Below are 20,356 nucleotides of genomic sequence, written 5' to 3' on the forward strand. Positions count from 1 at the left end.
TATTAACTTTTCTAACATATTACCTTTAAAAGGCTGAAATAATTTTATCTTTAATAACGAAAATTTGAATAATAAAAGCTTTTTTTGTTTTTTGGCCTTATAATATTTATAATAAAATTTTAGTTTGATTTGATAGGTTTCTTACGTAGCTGGGCTAATTATATGTTATTTCCCATATTAATTATATTAATTAATGTAAACGTTGGCAATCCTATATTGAAAAAAATTATTAAATAAAAATTCAAATCATCTGGTAATGTTATTTACATTTTATCCCGTATTTCATTCTGTTTTGATTTGCAAACCAAATTTACGGAATATCTGTGATATTTGTATACTTCATACTTCTATCAAATCAAAGCTCAAATGTAACTACTAGCCATAACGCAACAGTGTAATTTATAGTTTTTTTTAATTTTCTATCATTCATAGGTCTAATTTGGAATTAGATGACGAATCTATCACGAATATAGATGCCAACACGACAATTCAGGAGCAAATTCAGGAACTTACAAGACGTTTGCAAAATGTCAATGACGATCTACATCATCAAGTACGCGAAAAACATGATGCTTTACTTCAGCAGGCAACACATGCTGGTCGGTTCGATGTTGCTCTCAATACTTTAGCTAACGATGTGGAACAAATTCGTGGAACTGGACAAAAGTTAAAATCTCAAATTGATACCCAATACCAACAAGTCGATAACCAAACGCGTATTTTGGGACGATTGCACGAGTTATCACACCTTCTACGCTCGGCCGGCACATTACTTACACTGACAGCGAAACTACGTTCTACAAAGGATGTGCTTAAACAAGCGGAGCTTCATTATGAACTAGGACAATTGGTTGATGACGAAGATTTGAAAAAAATTAATTTCGTTCAAAATGCTCGAACCGAAGTTATAAGCTCTCGACAAAAGTTAAGAAACCTGACACAAATGCAACTTGTAACAGGTCTGCAGGAAAGGAATGAAGCTTTAGTAATTAATGCTCTCAAGGTAATAACTTAAAATTATTATACACTCAGAGTGCATAAAGTGTATAATCAATTTTCCACACTTTCTTAGATAGTTAAAAACTTCAACTTACTACAAAAGTCGTTAGAGAACTTAGTAGCAACGTACATCTCCGACTTAGAACAATCACTTAGAGAATGCTTTGCTGGGACAGATATTACCGTCTTGACCAAAAGTGGTAACACCCTTTCCCCCAAACCTAGTGTTACTGTTCGTGGTCCTGGGAAAACACCTATGCTGACTACGACTCAAAATTTCAGAGCCAAATTTTGGAAATCACTTCACTGGCTATTGTATGAAGAGCTTTATGAAAGTTGCGAACAAGTAAATTTGTTAAAACGCGCTTTGGATCAAATAAGACAATTCGGCTTCGATTCCACAGAAATATATGATGTCCATAACCATTTTTGGTTTGCCGTGCAAGAGCTACTACGCAAAAGCTTTACTGATAGTCCAGCTCATGTAACGCAAACATTGCAAGAAGGCTTAGCAAAATTGTTGACCTCAGCACGCGGCTTCGAGCAGCGTTTGAATGGTGAATTTCTGTTCGATAACGATATGTTCTCTTCATTGGAAGTGGGCTATATAAGCAAGTGTGCCGCAAATATGAAAGCTTGTCTCGCTGGTGTCGACTTACCATCAAATGAAACAGTTGATGCATTTATACGAGTTGCTTCTACAGAATTAAGTGCTGCTCTAATAGACACGCGCTTAACAAATTCCGTTGGAGCTGTTTTTATAGCTTGTGGCAAAGATTTATGCACTAAATTGGAGTCACAAATCAAATTGGGTCCCGATTCCAAACAAGTAGTTGACATTCCAAACTTCCAGCAAACACAGAATGTGATATTGGCAAATATTTTGTATTACTTTAAAGACTCCGTTCGCCGCATGTTAGCCGACTTGAACGTGCAATTTTCGAAATCAAAATCTTCGGCACAGCAAGAAATATCAAAATCTTTGGAACAAACAAATATTTTAATTGGCACCATATTACAGCAGATTATGGATTCAATTTTGTCAACGATTAGTATTATACTGCTCAGCATGCATCGGGAACCAGGACTTAGTTCCGAAAAAATATCTACTGTCGGCCCTTCAATGTACATGAAGGAGTTGCAGGTACGTAACATTCTGTAATTGCCGGTAATGAAAAATGTTTATATTGTATTTATTGCTTAAAATGTTGCATTACAGGAATTTATTAGCCGTGTCTGGCAGAATCATATTGGCCCCTTCGAAGATAAAGAGATGGTGGCGAAGTGTGGTCATGAATTGGCTAAACGTTGCATAGAATTATTTGTGCACAATATGAGCATTTTGCGTCCAATCAGCGATGCCGGGCGCCAACGTCTAAATAATGACTGCAACCATATGGAACAAGCACTTAAACCGATTTGCTCCAATTTGCCAGATTTAGGCAATTCTGCTCGCTTACTACGTGCAATGTCGTTCTTAATTGTACAACCTCCTCAAGAATTGGTGAAGCAAAGTGTGGGTAATGATTCACTGGTGCCCAGCTATATTGTGTTGTTTCTATTGTTCGGTCATGCCAGTGCCGAACTTCAGAGTCCGCATACCACCGCGAATTGGTCGAATGAACGTTTGATGGAATGGTTAGATGGGCATACATCGGACCGTGAAAAGTTAGAATTGATATCAGGTGCATTGCAACGTTACCGTGATCAAGTTCGAAGGAAAAAGAGTGAACAGTACGATGATGTGTATCCACTAATGGTTGAATTTTTTGAAAAGGCTCTAAAATCATAATATAATTGAGTGTTGCGTCTGCTCAATTTCGTAATATTATTTAATCGTTCGTTTAATTGTAATTGTTATATAAATTTAATAATATGTTGTATGAAAAACATAACCAAAAATAAGAAGAGACGCTATAATACCTTTAATTGGAGCATTTCTTAGCAAAAAAGCGTATAAAAATATCTTTAATTCGATTTTGTTTAGTCAGTTTGTGTGACAACTATATGTTATAGTGGTACGATATCGGCGACTCAGATAAAAAAGAGCTTCTTGGGAAGAAAAGAATGTGGGCATTGAATCAGAAAATATAGGTGAACCACAATTTGAAAAATATGACAATATCAGACGAAGTTCGTGTGTTAAGGCAACAGTAATATGCCTTTTACGTGTAGCTGCATTCCGAAAGTTTATATTAGCTGAAGTGTGCCGGGTGGAACAGTGTGATAAACTACCATTATACGATAATCATGACCAACCAATGCCAATGCAATCTTTGTATGGATAATAATTTGCGTTGAGTGGCATTTAAGGCAACAAACAAAGGAATTGCATACTAGTGACAACGTACACCAATTTCTTGGTCATAACTAAAACAACGGTAGTTTCACAAGCTGGAAATATTATCTACCATTTCCTATAACCAGACGGTGCCAGCGCAATCCATCTGAATTTATTTGAATTTTCCGCAGACAACGATCGTGCTCAAACTAGCCGTATTGTCGTTGCTATAGTTAGGGATGTGTCAGAACATTCTGTAAGCGCAATTGCAATACCATCATACCAATACCATGGTTTCTACGAAAACATGCCATCAGAAACTGCTTGGCGAAAAGTTCATTATGCTCTCAACTAAAAGCATACTAACCTCACTGTCTAGATGTTCGTTCGGAGGCATCGAGACATCCTGTTATAGTCCGGAGTGCAGTGCTCTGGCATATCTGAAGCTTCCTCGTCTGAGTTTCACTGCAGCGTAGTTAAGGACCGGCCAGCTGATTGTCTGTATGTTGCCATTCAACAACATTTCTTTGTCTTTTCCACATGTGCTGCCGGCTAGTGCAGTGAGGATTTCGTCGCCGTCGTGTGAGGAGTGAAGGAACACAGGCTGTCAAAACCTAAAATCTTAGGATTATTGACAGTCGCAATCTTAATTCGGGAACCGTTCACACGACAGCCAGGTCTAAGTAACCGGAACGTATCCGGATTTTTATCTGGCCAAGGACTGTCAACTCGGCATCATTCCTCGAAATTACTTAAGGAATGGATTCTGCCACTACAATAAGTACTACTATTGGTTCGGTGCAACCGAAGTCAAGGTTTTTTACGCTTTTAATTGTAAGAGATCAGCAAAGTTCAACGTGCTAACTGGTGAATAATCAATAATAACATAAGACATATATATATTTGATATCATTATTGTTTTGCTTTGGGTAAAATAGTTTGAATACAAAAATTTCTTAATTAAAAGCTATAATAAATTCAACTTTAAGAATATTCCATTATGTTCTTACGTTCATACATACATACTTAACTACCGGTAATTTAGAAAACATACGTAATTATAGGTACTTCTGCAACAAGCATTAATTTGTATGCACAAGTTGCTAATAAAGCGGTGTCTTGGATATTTTAAGACTCAAAAAAATGGTTACGCAACTATGTGTTAAAAAGTCTGCTGAATACTTATTCTATAACAGATTTACTAGGACTCAGGAAAAAAGATCAAATATGGAATAAGTGTATATAATATTTTGTCATGTACTGCAAAAAAAATAATAGAAATAATTTTCGCTTTAGGAATATGTAAATAGCTTTTGTATGCGTATATATGTTTGTATATGAAAACTGTCATAGAATATGAAAATAAGAAACCCGAGTCCCTGTAGTTATTTTCACAGTCTTATCTTACTTTTTCAATAAAACATTGATTACGTTTTGTTTAGCACAGTTTCAAACTGCTTCACGCTGCTGCAATCAATGCCCAACTCCTTAAGCCGATTAATGAGCATTGCATTTTGATTCATTATTTGTAAAACTTCCTCGTGTTGTTTGTGAATTTTCTACAAAAAAAAAATTATAAATTTATAGAAATATATTTATATATGTATGTATGTAGATATGAAAATGTACACACCTTAATAAGACTTTTCTGTACGTTCTTTGATAATTTATTATTATTGTTTGTAGGCGCTTTACTATTTTCATCGGCTTTCATTTCCGACTTCAAATGATACAACTCATCACGTAAATCGTTCAATTTACGTTCATAGTCGCGTACGTCCTTTTCCAATATCTGCGTTTTAAGATAGACGGTTTGTGCTAGTTTATACCAATCGGCGAGGCATTCGGCCATTTGCGCTACGGCGGGTTTAACGTCATCAATTAGCAAAGCTTTGATGCGATCGCCATTACGAAAAACCTAACAAAGAGAAGGGGATGACAATTAAAATAAGAATAATACTATTGTTGGCTTATCTTATCTTATTGCTTACTTTTATCTTTTCCAAAGCATGGAATTGCTCGTCATTGTATGTGAGCGTACGTGTTGCGCGATCACGTAGCAAATGTTGCCAGGAATCACGCAGCCGCTCCACCAAGTACTTCGCACGTGGACTGGCCCTCGTGCGACAAGGACACCGCTTGCCGTGCATGGCAGATGACCACTGATCACTGAAAGTATGCACTTTTTAATTTATTTATATTTTTTTTAATATAAAAACACGCACTTCAGAGCGTCTTCAGCGACGAAATGTTTATACATTTGCATTATAACATCGGCAGCATCATCGAAATTGGGCTTGAGATCATACAGAGTAGAAACTATTGGTTTGAGTTCATTGTCTGATTTTGTCTAAAAACAGAAGAAATAAGATGATAATATAAAACTTTCCTGCAATTTATTAAGTAGAAATAAGAAAAAATTTTACTTCGGCTACACCGAAGATATACACTTAATAAATACAAAAGAATTCACACAAGAACTTGACTTTGATCGGCAGCTATAGTGGTCCGATCGAAATAATTTTTATCAAGATTACATCGTTTCCTTGGACTATAATCCATGGCAAATTTCATGGAGCTATCTTGTGAAAAAAGAGCTTTCTTTACAAAAATATGTTTTTGATCGTTCAGTTTGTATGATAGCTATATGAAATATTGATCCGATATCGACAAATAGGCAGCTTCGTGTGCAAATTTCCGATCGATATTACAAACTTCGTGCTGATCATTTACATAATTAAATATCTATATATTTATTTTATGGGGTTTCCGACGTTTCCTTCTGGATATTAAAAACTTCTTGGGAAACTTATATCAGAACAATACGTACGTATTATATATGTATACTTACTAAATTCCCAATGCGTTTAACTGCATCAGCATAATCAAGTGTTGTTGTCAGCAGATTCTCCAAATGTTTGGTTTTTCTAAAAAAAATATATATTAGTTTTAAATGCAAATTCAGCCACAAAAATATAAAAGGATACATACTTTAATAGTAAAGTTATAGTTGTTATTAACATTGCTATGAATTGTTCTACAGAACGCTTCATTAAAATATCCATGGATGTAAAGGTGTCAATGCGTCTCTTACATTCATGCCCCACGCTACAGGCGGCCTAAAAATTAATAAATAAAGTATGATCTGAATTCACTCAAATCCAAATAGCAAACACACACTTTAGCAAGACTGGCATCATTTTCAACCGACACGTTAGTTGGGAATACTGGAAACTTTGGCAATTCTAATTGTTGGGGTAGTTGTACATTATTGTCATCGTTACTATATAGAAATATTGGATTTTCTGCAGTGGTTTTAGGAAAAGCTTTAGCTATTAAAAAAGGAAGAAATTATAATTGAAATATCCGAAAGTTTATTTGAATAGCTGAGTCGGCACTTACATATGGAAGAGGACGTCACCTTTCTTTCCAAATGCTCATTATTGAATAAAAGTATTTGTTTTTCTATTGGTACTTCGGTTTGTAGAAAAACGCGTTCACGAAAATTATCAATTTGTTCGTCTGGTTCGAGATAAACCTCCACAGAAGTGGTGCGATTTGTGAAGAAAACATGCAAAACGAACTTACGCAAAATAAGTGTTACTTCTTGGAAGAAACGATCAAACGACCAGGTTTTCTCTCGATTTTTTTCTAACAAACCAGCCAAGAGTGGTGTCACCAATGTCTTCAGACCTTCTGACAAATTGCAATATGATGGCAGCGTAGTCGACCATTCGATTGGTCCATTTTCGGATAGTTGTGTACCCGAAATAACGCCCGACGCCTTTTTTGTGGTAATTTGATGCATTGTTTCGCGGTTTTTACGGCCGCCAAAAGGACGGAATGGTAAATTTCCAGTTGCTACATGGTAAAGAGTGACACCAATGGACCATAAGTCCACATTTGCAGTAAATGAACGATTTATTTGTTTACGTAGCACAGCACGTTCATACATATCAGGATGTAAATATTCCTCTGTTCCATAAAGTGAAACAAAGGCTTGATTATCATCCAATTCCCGGGCAGCACCGAAATCAGTTAGCTTGTATATGGTTTGACCATCTTCCGAAATAAATTTCATTATATTCCCCGGTTTTAAATCGCGATGTACTAAATTATTGTCACGTAAGTGTTTCATTCCAGCACATAAATGTTCCAGCACCAATAGAAATTCATTCTCTGGTAGTCCATAAGAATTTTCAGGGTCATCGAGTATATTGAAAAGACTTCCACCGGTACATAATTCCATAACAATTACCTTACCGCGGCCTTCTTGATCTTCTTCGATTGCCAATAGTTTGACAATATTCTCATGATGTAGTTTTTTGAGTGCTTCGAACTCGCGCATTTGAACATCCGGTGGCCGCAAATGACTGTATGGATTAAATGTTTTCACTGCCACAGATTCGCCAGTATTTTTATTAACTCCCTGTTTGAGAATATTATCGCATTATCTTTAGTGACTCCCCAAATTAAATTTGCAATATTTTCCTTACCTGAAAAACCGACCCAGTTGCTCCTTTTCCAAGTACACTTGTAGTGCACCACACATAATTAAGGGATCCTCGTAGAAAAGCCATTCTTCTTGTTTTATTTGTTCTCAATTAATTGTCTAACATTTAAACAAATTTGCCATGAGAAATTTTAACCATGGTATAGATTTTAACAAATCTGCATTGTTGTTAAATGATGCACAGAAAAGAAAAATTAATGTCAATGGTGGTGAAAAATACTTCTCAAATTATCGAAAAAATCGATCACGATTGAAAATTGATGGAGACATATTTCAGAAGAAATTAATTTTTCCTTTGATTTTATCGTTTAATTCAGAACAAACAATTAGTAAAATAATGCATTTTTTCTAATTTAAAGAGTATCGTGGCAAAGACAATTAAAAATTGTCAATTAATTTTATTCATTTTGCGACTATATTTAATAATTGTATTATCAGAACAAAAAATCAAAGATGGCAATTGCGTTTATTTTAAGCTTCCAATATCAAAATTTTACTTTACATATTGCACAGCGGAACGAAAAACATGTTTACATCATAGAAAATTTCTTCACCCCAACTCAAAACAGAGAAAAATGTTATCGTTACAATAACTTTTCTTCTTTTTACATTTCAGTAATTTAATATCTTGTGGTAACCATGGTACAAAACACAAAAACTCGTTGTATACATTCTACAGTAGAGAGTTGGGAGCTCTATGTGATTATTTTTACAGCTGATTGTACCAATTAGTAAGTGGCCAAAGCATAAATGCGAATTGTGATTTGTTTTGATTAGAAAACTAGCTTTTACAAGTGAAATATTGTGCCCAGGATTCGCAGGATTCGTATGATCTCGTGAAATATGACGGATGAAGTAAAGAAATATTTCAATGGTCTACTACATAAGTGCGTATTTTCCAAATATATTGTGTGCTATCTTTTATAAATTGTTATTTTCTTAATCGCTAAAGGGTCAATGGTCTCTATATAATACAAGTTACCGACAGAGATGGCGTGCCACTGCTACGAGTAAGTCAGGATAAGAATGTTGACTTCGCGCTTATGCCTTCCTTTATACCCACTTTTGCAACAGCCAGTGAACAAGCCGGAAAATTGGGTTTGGGGCGTAACAAAGTAATTATATCGATGTATTCCAATTATCAGGTTGGTCAAAGAACGTTTATAGCATTTGTAATTGTATCACTAAATATAAATAATGTTGGTTACAGGTAGTGCAAATGAACAAATTGCCACTGATTCTTACTTTTGTTGGTGGTGAACACTGTAATACTGGCCACATTTTAGCTCTAGAACACCAGTTAGATGCACACTTAGAGGACATTAAATTGGCCGTAAATGAAGCGTAATACTATTTGAAGTTTTCACTTTTCTAAAAGCATACATATATCTACATATACCCGATACATTATGATATATATTTTTCAATCTACTTATGGTATATTACAGTTTTCTTGAATGATTTTTTGTAATAAAATTAAATATATTTGATGTATTTTACTTAAAATAATCATGGAAAGGCATAGTTGTGTAAATAGGCGATCGGAAGTATTTACTTTATTTCAATCAGGAAATTATTACATTTTATATATGTTGATCATTATATCAGTTAATACAAGTGGATAATATTTACTAATTAAACTTACGTATATATTATAAAAAGTGTACAAATAAATTTCCTGCTGGTATGATTTACAATCAAAGGAATGCTGATGATGATCCTAGAATTCAGTATAAATTACATTTATTAAATACATTGAGTTTACACTTAACTTTTTTCCTTTATAATTAAAACGACACTAGACACATGTGGATAAATATCTACTGAAGGTTCATTCCAAATATGAATGTGAGCACTTGTATCTCTTTTTCACCTTATTTTAGAGTTCATCTCGTTGACGAGTGTCGTCTGCAACCACACCATCACAAGCAGCTGGTGTTTCGAACACATAATTGTATTCACAGCGATTAGGTTCTGCTACAGATTTAATGGCATTTTCAAGACCACATTTGAAGTCTACAATTGTTAAGCGTTGCGGTCCATTCCAACAAGCAGTACCATGGGCATACTTTTGTTTCTGGTACTTTTTATCACCCTCTCCTATCCACTGCTCATAGCTTCCCAAATTAGTTTCATGCCCACTGCTGCGTTGTTTTTGTGAAGCACGCTCGAAAGGACAAAAAGTATAAAGGTATTCTCGATCTTCAAATGTAAAACATTCGCCGTCCAATGCAGCGTATTCTTCATTAAGCCCATAATCCTTTGAAGTCTGATCTTGAATGTCTCTAATCTCATTTTCGATTTCGCGTACTTTCTGCTCTGCCTCGGAGTAGGCATTGCGAGCCTCGTTCGCCAGATCTATTAAATGTTTAGTCTCCGGATCATAATCAGGCTCCGGGTGTGTTGCGTCAGCCACACTACCTACTCCAACATCAGCTTCACCTTCTTCGTCCTCATAGAGGTCTTCCTCACCGTAGGCACCTTCTTGTTCACGACCTATAAATAAAATTACAATTAAAAGGAATTCATATTCAATGATTAGTATGAGAAATTACCTTCTTCGATTGGGAGTTGATCTGATCCTGTAGGCCCCGTCTGACCCTCTTCTTCGCCTTCGTCTTCTTCTGGATGTTCAACATCTTCGACAGTTGGTGGTTTAAAAATACCTTCAGCCAACATCTTAAGCGGCTTAATGCGTGGCCACGACAAATCATAAAATGAATCTAAATCAATGCGATCACGTTCATCGAGGAAATACTTTGCTTCCTCAACAGTTACAATGCCATTGCGGTCACGATCTAGTGTCATGTCTACCATTAACTCAGTTACTTCCACAAAACCGTCCTTGTTCGTGTCATATTTAATAAATGCCGCTTCAGATTCATAACGCATGGTCTGTGAATCTTCTTGTGATTTTGCGGCTTCGGCCGCAGCTGCATCTTTTTCACGCTGTTGTTCCTTATATATTTCCAATGCTTCTGCTTCAGCGGCTTCTGCATTTTTCTTCAATTGTTCTTTTTCTGCTTTAATTGCTTCCTGCTCATTACGTCTTTGTTGCAACACTTTATGTCTTGCTTCACGTTCGGTGCGCATTTGTTTACCTTTGCTAATCAGTTCTGCTCGTTTTTCACTACCTCGCTTATGTAAATCTGCTAGTGATCTTTTTATCTCTTCCTCTGCACGTCCTAACTCTAAACAAGTGTTTGCACATTTATTACCACCATCTTCCCATTCGTCGCTGCCGTCACAGCAGTCACATATTCCATCATTCACACGTGAACTTTGAATGTCTTGTTGGCGGAATCCAACATTTTCACAATTAAAAACAGCATTTGGGCAAGCTGATGTTCCTGGTTCATCGCTACCGTCTTCGCAATCGCAGAAATCATCGTTTATCTGTGTATGACGAATTGTTTTTTTGCTATCTAGACATACCCAACTTTTGTCCGAGCGAGGAGCGTACAAAGAGGCCTTGTATAGCGGTACACCTACCGGTCGCGGGACGTCCGCTACGGATAACGTTACTATTATTGCCAATAGAAGCAGCTGCAATTGCAGGCTTTTTAAGCCCAACTGATACATTTTCCTAATTTCAATAATTTAACCAAGACAACAAAGTTAGTTGATTGGGCTTACGTGGTATTACACTAATTTTTTGTATTACGACCCAAAGGAGGAGGTAAAATGTATGAAGAGGACAAAGAAATGTCAAATGCCGGCATTTACCAAAGAGAACGTTTATTTTACGTTCTCTGTTAATTATTTGACGTTTACACGAAATTTAGATAAATCATCGACAAATAGGTTTATCGATTATTATACAAATATCAGTGTATTAAAGAATGCAAATCGGGATTTCCTAAATCAACTATTTTATTTATATGTTATTATAGTCGACAATTTAAGATATATGTATGTGGTATACTTACGCATTTGTTATAACGGCAATTGTTCAGAATAGCTTTTCTGAAAAATAATCCAATTTTTTTGGTAAGTACATTGAAAAACACGCATTGGCCCTTCTCCCAAGGGACAGCATTGCCAAGCCCGTTTACTTATCCAAGAAGTTCAGATAACCTTTCACATCAATGCTGAATGGAATGATTCCACAATAGACCTAAGGTCGCGGTGCATTCCTCGTTTATAAATCAATCAATAAATCTGGAAGCCTAGCGAAATTAGTTTTTATGTTGATACCCGCTCGGGTGGTAAAGTCATCGAGGTCATCAAACAGTAGGCCCAGGAAACATGCTGTTTCGATTGGGCCGGACCATAGGGAGAAGGGTGTCAGATGAGTGGGGCTTTTTGGGAATGCAAAGATGTGGTTAGAGTTATGCGGGGACTTTTTGCATGCTGAACCTGTATTTGGTCTGTCGGGTTTGAATCTGGATAAGTACTAGTTTAACCTGCGAAGCTGCGCAAGCGTCTCTCTAGTTTTTCGCGCTTCTTGTCTGCAACGGGTGACGGTTTGACTCCAAGCACGCCATCCACTGAAAAGGCGCCGGTGAAGAAGTGAGTGGTGGTCAATGCGGGTCTGAAATGAGTTGGGACCGAAGTCTGGTCGGCGTACTGTTTCATGTTGTCCACGTAGTCAAGGAAAGACCTCTTGTTGTTCCTATGAAGCGGCGTCGCTTGAAAGAGTAGACTGCAGGCTGTAAAAGCATTTCAGCAGAAACTGCTTGGAGAGGAGTGTATTATGTGTATAACACAGAGACATCACGAGGCATCCCGTTATAGAGCGGAGTGTAGTGCTCTGACATGTCTGAAGCGACCATATTGGTGCGGCGTAGTTTAGGACCGGCTGGCCGATTGCCTCGTATGTTGCCAACAACGTTTCTTTGTCTTTTCTCCATGAGATGCCAACTGTTTACATGAAGATTTTATTGCAGCTCTGTACTTTGGCAGTTATTGCTGTCGTATTAGAAGTGAAGGAGCACAGGCTGTCTAGTGCCACACCTAAAGTCTTAGGGCTATTTACAGTCTAAATTTAATCGACTGCAATGTTAAGGTCTAGTCTGCACTCCTTTGTCCAGTTCGTGAATATGGTCGCTTTGGATTTAGTTGGGGAAGTGTAGGTTCCTTACAGAAAAGAAGCGAGAAAGGTCAGAGAGATAGCCGTTTATGAGCGTACGAGGTGATAGGAAATACCTCTGGTGGGTTAGGGAGTTTCGAAATGAAGAAATTAAACATCAACGGTGAGAGGGCACCACTCTGCAGAACCTCCTGTTTAATTCTTCTCAATTTGGAGTGTTTTTCTGTTTATGTCGTTTGCGGTCCCTATAAGTAAACTTTAGCAGCGTTCTTATTGATAAATCCGTTACATAGAAGTGTGATTTTCAAATAAATACAAATGTACACAAAGACATAATTATTCGAAAATGGCAAAGTTTAGCGATCTGAAGATTACACAACTGAAAATGAAGCTGCATCAACGGGTTTGGCAACAAATGGATTAAATTCCGATTTACAGTCACGGTTACGAGAGGCCAAGGAAACGGAAAACGTTAATGTTGACGAATTATGTATCAATAGGAATTAGTGGAAGAAACAATGAAATCACAGTTAAAGGAAGAGACTCAATGTTCAACAGTTGGAAGAGCAGGAAGTTTGTATACAAGTACAAAGCTCTTTACAATAGGAAGATAGGAAGCATCTGACCCAGTACAAAGGACCCTCTAGTCAGTAGCGCAAAATAAACTTAATGCTGAAGTGGATCAGTCTTTGCAAGAATATACAGTTTTGCGAGGTGTAATGCATGAATAACTCGGCTATAACCGCGTATGCGGTGTCTATGCCAGTAAGGAAGAAGAATGTATGAAGTGGAGGTGAACAAATATCCCACGGGTGGAGAAACAGCTGCAGGAAGAGTCACAAAAGCATATTGTGGGGCTGCTTGCATAAAGTAAGGCCATAGTTCCCGAGCAATAGCGATTGTTCCGAAGGTTAGAAGTCCCGAAGTTCCAAGCGAGCTGCACAACGGTCCTATTGGAGGACATTGGCGAATCACGACATTCTTAGAGAAATTGAAGCGAAGGTTTTATTGGGCTGATTGTCGTCAATCGGCTATAGAGAAGATTGCCAAATTTTCTGTGTGCGTTGTAGCTAAAGGGTTTCGGTCGAGGAGTCATGGCCAGATGAAGCAGTATAATTCCGGTACACTATTTGAGCGAATTGAATTGGGGGTAGATGGTTCATCTCCCCCAATAACTTAGGAAACATACATGTTTTGGTAGTTAAGGAACATTTCAACGAATTGCCACAAGTATACCCGATTCCTAGTCGAGACGCTGAGCCAGTAGTGGAAGTATTTATTTACAAGTGGATGACAAGAAATGGTGTACCAATGGAATTACGTTGTAACCAAGAAAGGAATATCGAAACAGCTTCATTTCAGGAGATGTGCCAGAAACTGGGTTTCCTGAAAACGGATGAAATTAACTCCAATAAAAGAAGGACAGCTAAGGAAGGAAGTTAACAGCATTCTCGAAGAGAGACATAAATGTTATGTGTTTCGTACTGAAAATTTGTCTAATCGGGACCAAAATGTTCGAGTGGTGATGTTTTGGTAACAATCTACTATATAAGGGCTGCTGGATTGTGCAACAGACACAGTTCTAATTAGAGTGTTGCTTAGTAAAAGGCTATAAGAAAGAAGTTGTATACTCGAAGAAGTAAAGATGAGTGCTTAGTCATTACATTGGAACATATATTTAACAATCCAGTGATCGAACTCAGGAGTGAGTTACAAAGTTATGAGAAATCTGTTCCGAAAAATGCATCATTCGTTGTTTCTAAACACTTTGAATTTGCTACTAACATCGGAATATTTAGATTTAGGATTGGAATATCATGGAAGTGGATTTAGAGTTTAGGTGCCCCAGCGAAGTTGGACGCGAAAATGTTTTTTAACCATATTATTTTTCACAAAAAACCATGGTAAGGCCTGGAAAACTCGAAATAGCGAGCTGTTTCCACAAAATCTTGTTTCAACTTTTAACAACGGGGGAGATCTTATAATGATTTGGGGGTTCATGTCGACTGCTGGCACCGAAAATCTAGTTTTGCCGAGTCTACAATGAATAGCAGAAAATATCTTTAAATATTAGACGAGAAATTATAGCATATTGTCCAAAAATTTCAAACAGATGATGACATGAAGCATACAGCTAGAGTTGTCAAAGAATGGGTGTGGTATAACCGAAAACAGTTGAATTCACCTCTCCAATCTCCGGATCACAATTCTATTTAGATTTTGTGTTATATTGTAGGCAGAAACATTAGAAAAAGACTCGTAACCACAAAAATGATTTTCGGAATGCCTCGCCTGAAGAACGGAAGAACATTTCGAATAAAATTACTCAAAAATTAGTCAACTCAAATTTTTTACAATCCTTGACACAGTTGTTAAAATTGATTTCCGAAATAGCCTTCAATGCGCGTAGCGATTCACGTTTAATGTCTCCAATTGAATTCAAAACGGTTTACCGGAGCGGTCGTTTGAGTTTGTTGAATAGCCAGAAGCTAAATCAGGCGAATACGGTGTTTGCGGCACGATATCAGTTGCAAATTTGGTGAAAAACTCACGAAAAATCAATGCAGTATCCGGCGATGCGTTATCGTGGTTATCGTGGTATAAAAACCCAGATGTGTCAACTCGATAATCGAAGAAAACTGTCAACATAACCTTGATTTTCGACATGCTCTGAGCTGGTTTTTTCGGCTTCGGCTCACCTTTGCTACGATATTCGGCTGATTGAGCGTCTGTTTTCGGCTCGCAAGCACAGATCCAAGACTCAGCGCGACTAATAATATGTTTTATGACATCCTGGTTGTCGGAAAGCATTTCACAGACGTTAACGCGACGCTGTTTCGAAAGAGTTGAGTGATTTTGGAACCAATCGTGTTTTCAATTTTCTTAGGCCCAAATGATCTATCAATATGATATAAAATGTTCGGTTGCACTCGAACTTAGCCCTTCCTTACTTGTTTTCAGTTTATTATTGACTTTCTTGGTATACGCAGTGCAATTAACAACGAAAAAAATTTGTCTGTCATTTGTATTCAGAGATCTTTTGGCTATGAAGTGCATTAGATTTTTTGATTTCCCGATTAAAGAATTGAATTCATATGTTATGTTTTTTATTAAACAATTTTCCTGTCACCTCGAAAAAAATAATAAAAAGCGACAGAGTTTTTAATATTGTCAATGAAGTTGTTGTGAGTTATCGTGGGCTAATATTTGACACAGCAAAGAGGATGTTATTTGCAGTAGCAAAAAGTCTCCAACATCCTAATGCGTGTGTATGTATCGGCGACTGTTTAGTATGCACGACGCTTGGCGGTAACAGTAAATTAGTAAAAGTTACGTGCAAGATAAAAAGTTTGGACAAAGTTTTGGAGCTGGTGGCGTTGTTGACGCCGTGTGATTGGCTTTCTGAAAAGATTCTAAGCAAAGACAACCAACCATACTAGCACTTAAAAGCCGAAGCGAAGAAACGGATTTTTCTCTGTGTCCCGCTGTGAGCTCTACGAGTATCGATGCTGCGTTGCGACTGCTAATTATTGTTTTTATTATTGTTATTATTATTTTTTCTTTTAATTTTCCAGTGATTATAATTGTGCCTGCCTCCGTTGCAAGTGTCGAATATTTATAGGTTGGCACAGCTGGCGATGAAAGCTCGATGAAAGCTGCTTCCTGACTCAGAGCAAAGCGCCGTCAATTGTACATTTTTATTATTATTTATATTGGCAAACAAAAAGTTTCTTATTTGATAGAACTTAAATGAAATTTTTCGTTTTGATTTGTTAAGCGGCACAGCGATGCATTTCGACGATGGTTATGGTGTGTCAAGAAAAGTTGTTGCGAAAGAAATAATCAATGGCTATGGTGAAAGACTTTCAAATATTTATAATATTACCAACGAATATCCAATTAGAGAGATTTAATTGTTATTACTTAACTTTCTTTAAAGTGATTCAAGTGAGTTTCATGTGTCCTTAAAATTTCGAGGTACATCGAAGCACTGTTGATATTTTAATAATTTTTGTTTCAATGTTTCGAATGTTAATGAATATTTCTCAGTATTATATTATTTCAGCCAGGTCGACTCCTTATCGTGCGATTTCTCCAGCCTGATAGTGGAGAAAATAATAAAAACCGTAGGACTAAATAAAAAGGTACAATATATTACATAAATGTCCTTAACGATAGTGCCGTTAGTTCTGCTTTCTCCCTGTTAGAGAAAGGAGGAGTGAGTCAAGTGGTGAATGAAGACAAGACGAAATATCTTCTGTAATCTAATAAAGAGTCAGCATTTGCCTCTTGACCGTACTTTTCCGTTGACAGTCATATCTTTGAAGCTGTAGGTAATTCCGTCTATTTTGGAACAAGTATTAACAACACCAACTATTAACAGGTGCGATCTTGGACTGAGTAGGCAACTGAAGAGTAAAGTCCTATTTCGACGAATCAAAACCGAACTCTATAAATCGCTCATTATTCTCGTTCTGCGAATTTTGTGTTTTTTCAAAAATTATTTGTTTATTCATGAATATCTATTTTGTCCCCTTCAAAGTAATCCCCATGAGATATTATACACTTGTGCCAACGGTTTTTCCAATCTTCGAAGCACTTCAAAAAATCATTTTTTTTTTATCTTCTTCAACTCCATCTTCGATGCCGTCTTTATCTCGTCAAGAGAAGCGTAACGTCGTCCTTTCATAGGCCTCTTCAGTTTAGGGAACAAGAAAAAGTCACAGGGGGCCAGATCTGGGGAATACGGTGGCTGCGGCATCATTAGTGTGTTGTTTTTGGCCAAAAAGTTGCGCACAAGCAACGATGTGTGAGCAGGGGCGTTATCATGGTGCAAAAGCCAATTTTTGTTCTTCCACAAATCCGGGCGTTTCTGGCGGATTGCTTCGCGCAAATCGCGCATAACTTGCAGGTAAAGTACAATCGATTCAATTAACGTCTGGATATAACATCTTTCAAATGACCTCCGCTTCTTTTGCAAGGGAGAGAATAACGCCATAAGAAGTAGTCTAATGGTGTTAAATCACAACTTCTTGGAGGCCATTGAATGTCGCAATTTTTTTAAATAATCGAATCAAACTTGTTTTGCAATAAGTCGGTCGTCGCACGTGCGTCTTGTTGGAACCAGATGATGTCACGAATAACTTCTTCCAATTGCGTCTATAAAAACTTGATTATCATCGATCTATACCACTATACAGTAATGGTGTCACCAGTTTCATTTCAAAAGAAGCAGTACGGACCGTTGATTCCACCACGCCAAACTGTCAGTTGAGGTGAATGTAATGGTTGTTCTTGAATTATCGTGGATTTTCTTCGCGCCAGAGAGAGACTTGGAGGATGGAGTCATGTGTAGAAGTTCACGCAAGTGAGGAAAGTTCTCTGATTGCCATTCACTTGGGAGTGGCCAGAAACGATTCTTTTACATGTGACTCAAGCAGCTCACGACTTCCGGTCTTTGACCAAGTATCCTCTGGGTAGCCTAAGAACATCCGTTTGAAGGCGAGGTAACGTGAGAAGGCGAAGCATCCCCTGCATAGGGTTGTGCGCAGGGTTTGGGACCCGCCACGTAAAAAAACACCCCCAGTGAATAGTCAGAACCAGCCTCGGATGAGAGACCCCCCTTTTGATGACGACCATGGCAAACGAAATAAGGACTACGAATTAAGGGCATGCACCTGGAATGTCCGGTCCCTTAACTGGGAAGGTGCCACTGCCCAGCTGGTTGATGTCCTCGTGAAAATAAAGGCTGACATCACCGCCGTCCAAGAAATGCGATGGACGGGACAAGGACAAAGACGAGTAGGTCCTTGTGACATTTACTACAGTGGCCATATAAAGGAGCGCAGGTTTGGTGTGGGATTCGTGGTGGGAGAGACACTCCGTCGCCGAGTACTATCATTCACTGCGGTGAATGAACGTCTAGCCACAATCCGCATCAAAGCGAGGTTCTTCAACATATCGCTGATTTGCGCCCACGCCCCGACGGAAGAGAAGGACGATGTGACCAAAGATGCCTTTTATGAGTGCTTGGAGCGCACTTATGAGAGATGCCCCCGTCACGATGTAAAAATCGTGCTTGGCGACTTCAACACCAGGGTGGGCAAAGAAGGTATCTTTGGTACTACGGTCGGTAAATTCAGCCTCCACGACGAAACATCCCCAAATGGGTTGAGGCTGATCGACTTCGCCGGGGCCCGAAATATGGTTATCTGTAGTACTAGATTCCAGCATAAGAAGATCCATCAAGCTACCTGGCTGTCACCGGATCGAAAAACTACCAACCAGATCGATCATGTTGTGATAGACGGAAGACACGTCTTCAGTGTTTTAGATGTGCGTGCGCTCCGAGGTCCTAACATCGACTCGGACCACTATATTGTTGCAGCCAAAATTCGCACCCGCCTCTGTGCAGCAAAAAACGCACGCCAACAAACACAAGGAAGGTTCGACGTCGAGAAGCTGCAATCACAACAGACAGCCGAACGATTCTCTACTCGGCTTGCACTCCTGCTCTCTGAGAGCACTCGTCAACAACTCGGTATAAGGGAACTGTGGGACGGCATTTCAAACTCCTTACGTACAGCTGCAACCGAAACCATTGATTTTCGGAAAGTGCAAAAGAACAGCTGGTACGACGAGGAGTGCCGTGTCGCAGCGGAGAGAAAACAGGCTGCCTACCTCGCAACGTTACGATCGACCACAACACGTGCGGGATGGGATAGATACCGAGAGTTGAAGAGGGAAGCGAGACGCATTTGCAGACAGAAGAAGAAAGAGGCCGAAATGCGTGAGTACGAACAGCTGGATAAGCTGGCCGACAGGGGTAATGCTCGAAAATTCTACCAAAAGATGCGGCGGCTTACAGAAGGTTTCAAGACGGGAGCATACTCCTGTAGAACCCCCCAAGGTGATCTAGTTACCGATGCCCAGAGCATACTTAAATTATGGAGGGAACACTTCTCCAACCTGCTGAATGGCAGTGATAGCACAACACCGGGAGAAGGCGAACCCTATTCCCCAATCGATGACGATGGAGCAGACGTTCCATTACCCGGCCAAGAAGAAGTTCGAATAGCAATTGCCCGCCTGAAAAACAACACAGCGGCAGGGGCCGATGGATTGCCGGCCGAGCTATTCAAACACGGCGGCGAAGAACTGATAAGGAGCATGCATCAACTTCTTTGTAAAATATGGTCGGACGAAAGCATGCCTAACGATTGGAATTTAAGTGTGCTATGCCCAATCCATAAAAAAGGAGACCCCACAATCTGCGCCAACTACCGTGGGATAAGCCTCCTCAATATCGCATATAAGGTTCTGTCGAGCGTATTGTGTGAAAGATTAAAGCCCACCGTCAACAAGCTGATTGGACCTTATCAGTGTGACTTCAGACCTGGTAAATCAACAACCGACCAGATATTCACCATGCGCCAAATCTTGGAAAAGACCCGTGAAAGGAGAATCGACACTCATCACCTATTTGTCGATTTCAAAGCTGCTTTCGACAGCACGAAAAGGAGCTGCCTTT

General features: G+C 38.5%; 4 protein-coding genes across 4 annotated transcripts; 2 read left to right on the forward strand and 2 right to left on the reverse strand.

Moving 5' to 3' along the window:
• Window positions 1–227: 227 nt before the first annotated feature.
• LOC105225129 (conserved oligomeric Golgi complex subunit 5) lies at window positions 228–4,718 on the forward strand. Its single transcript, XM_011203468.4, has 4 exons — window positions 228–368; window positions 433–1,003; window positions 1,073–2,143; window positions 2,219–4,718. Coding segments are annotated over exons 1-4 (2,217 nt in total). The 5' UTR covers window positions 228–366; the 3' UTR covers window positions 2,792–4,718.
• LOC105225130 (serine/threonine-protein kinase TBK1) lies at window positions 4,177–7,972 on the reverse strand. The gene is made up of 9 exons (XM_049462409.1): window positions 7,777–7,972; window positions 6,683–7,709; window positions 6,461–6,612; window positions 6,272–6,399; window positions 6,132–6,207; window positions 5,506–5,630; window positions 5,272–5,449; window positions 4,914–5,198; window positions 4,177–4,839 (listed from the first exon to the last, which is right to left on the reverse strand). Exons 1-9 carry the CDS (start codon window positions 7,858–7,860, stop codon window positions 4,708–4,710), a joined length of 2,187 nt encoding a protein of 728 aa, XP_049318366.1. The 5' UTR covers window positions 7,861–7,972; the 3' UTR covers window positions 4,177–4,707.
• Window positions 7,973–8,471: 499 nt separating this feature from the next.
• Window positions 8,472–9,302, forward strand: LOC105225132 (ragulator complex protein LAMTOR3 homolog). Its single transcript, XM_011203471.4, has 3 exons — window positions 8,472–8,680; window positions 8,746–8,938; window positions 9,004–9,302. The coding sequence occupies exons 1-3, from the start codon at window positions 8,637–8,639 to the stop codon at window positions 9,139–9,141; spliced, it is 375 nt and encodes a 124-aa protein (XP_011201773.1). The 5' UTR covers window positions 8,472–8,636; the 3' UTR covers window positions 9,142–9,302.
• Window positions 9,303–9,318: 16 nt separating this feature from the next.
• On the reverse strand, window positions 9,319–11,512 carry LOC105225131 (glucosidase 2 subunit beta). The gene is made up of 2 exons (XM_011203470.4): window positions 10,349–11,512; window positions 9,319–10,289 (listed from the first exon to the last, which is right to left on the reverse strand). Exons 1-2 carry the CDS (start codon window positions 11,373–11,375, stop codon window positions 9,673–9,675), a joined length of 1,644 nt encoding a protein of 547 aa, XP_011201772.1. The 5' UTR covers window positions 11,376–11,512; the 3' UTR covers window positions 9,319–9,672.
• Between the last annotated feature and the right edge of the window lie 8,844 nt (window positions 11,513–20,356).

This window comes from Bactrocera dorsalis, chromosome 1 (assembly GCF_023373825.1).
Source record: "Bactrocera dorsalis isolate Fly_Bdor chromosome 1, ASM2337382v1, whole genome shotgun sequence".
Classification (NCBI taxonomy): Eukaryota; Metazoa; Arthropoda; class Insecta; order Diptera; family Tephritidae; genus Bactrocera; species Bactrocera dorsalis.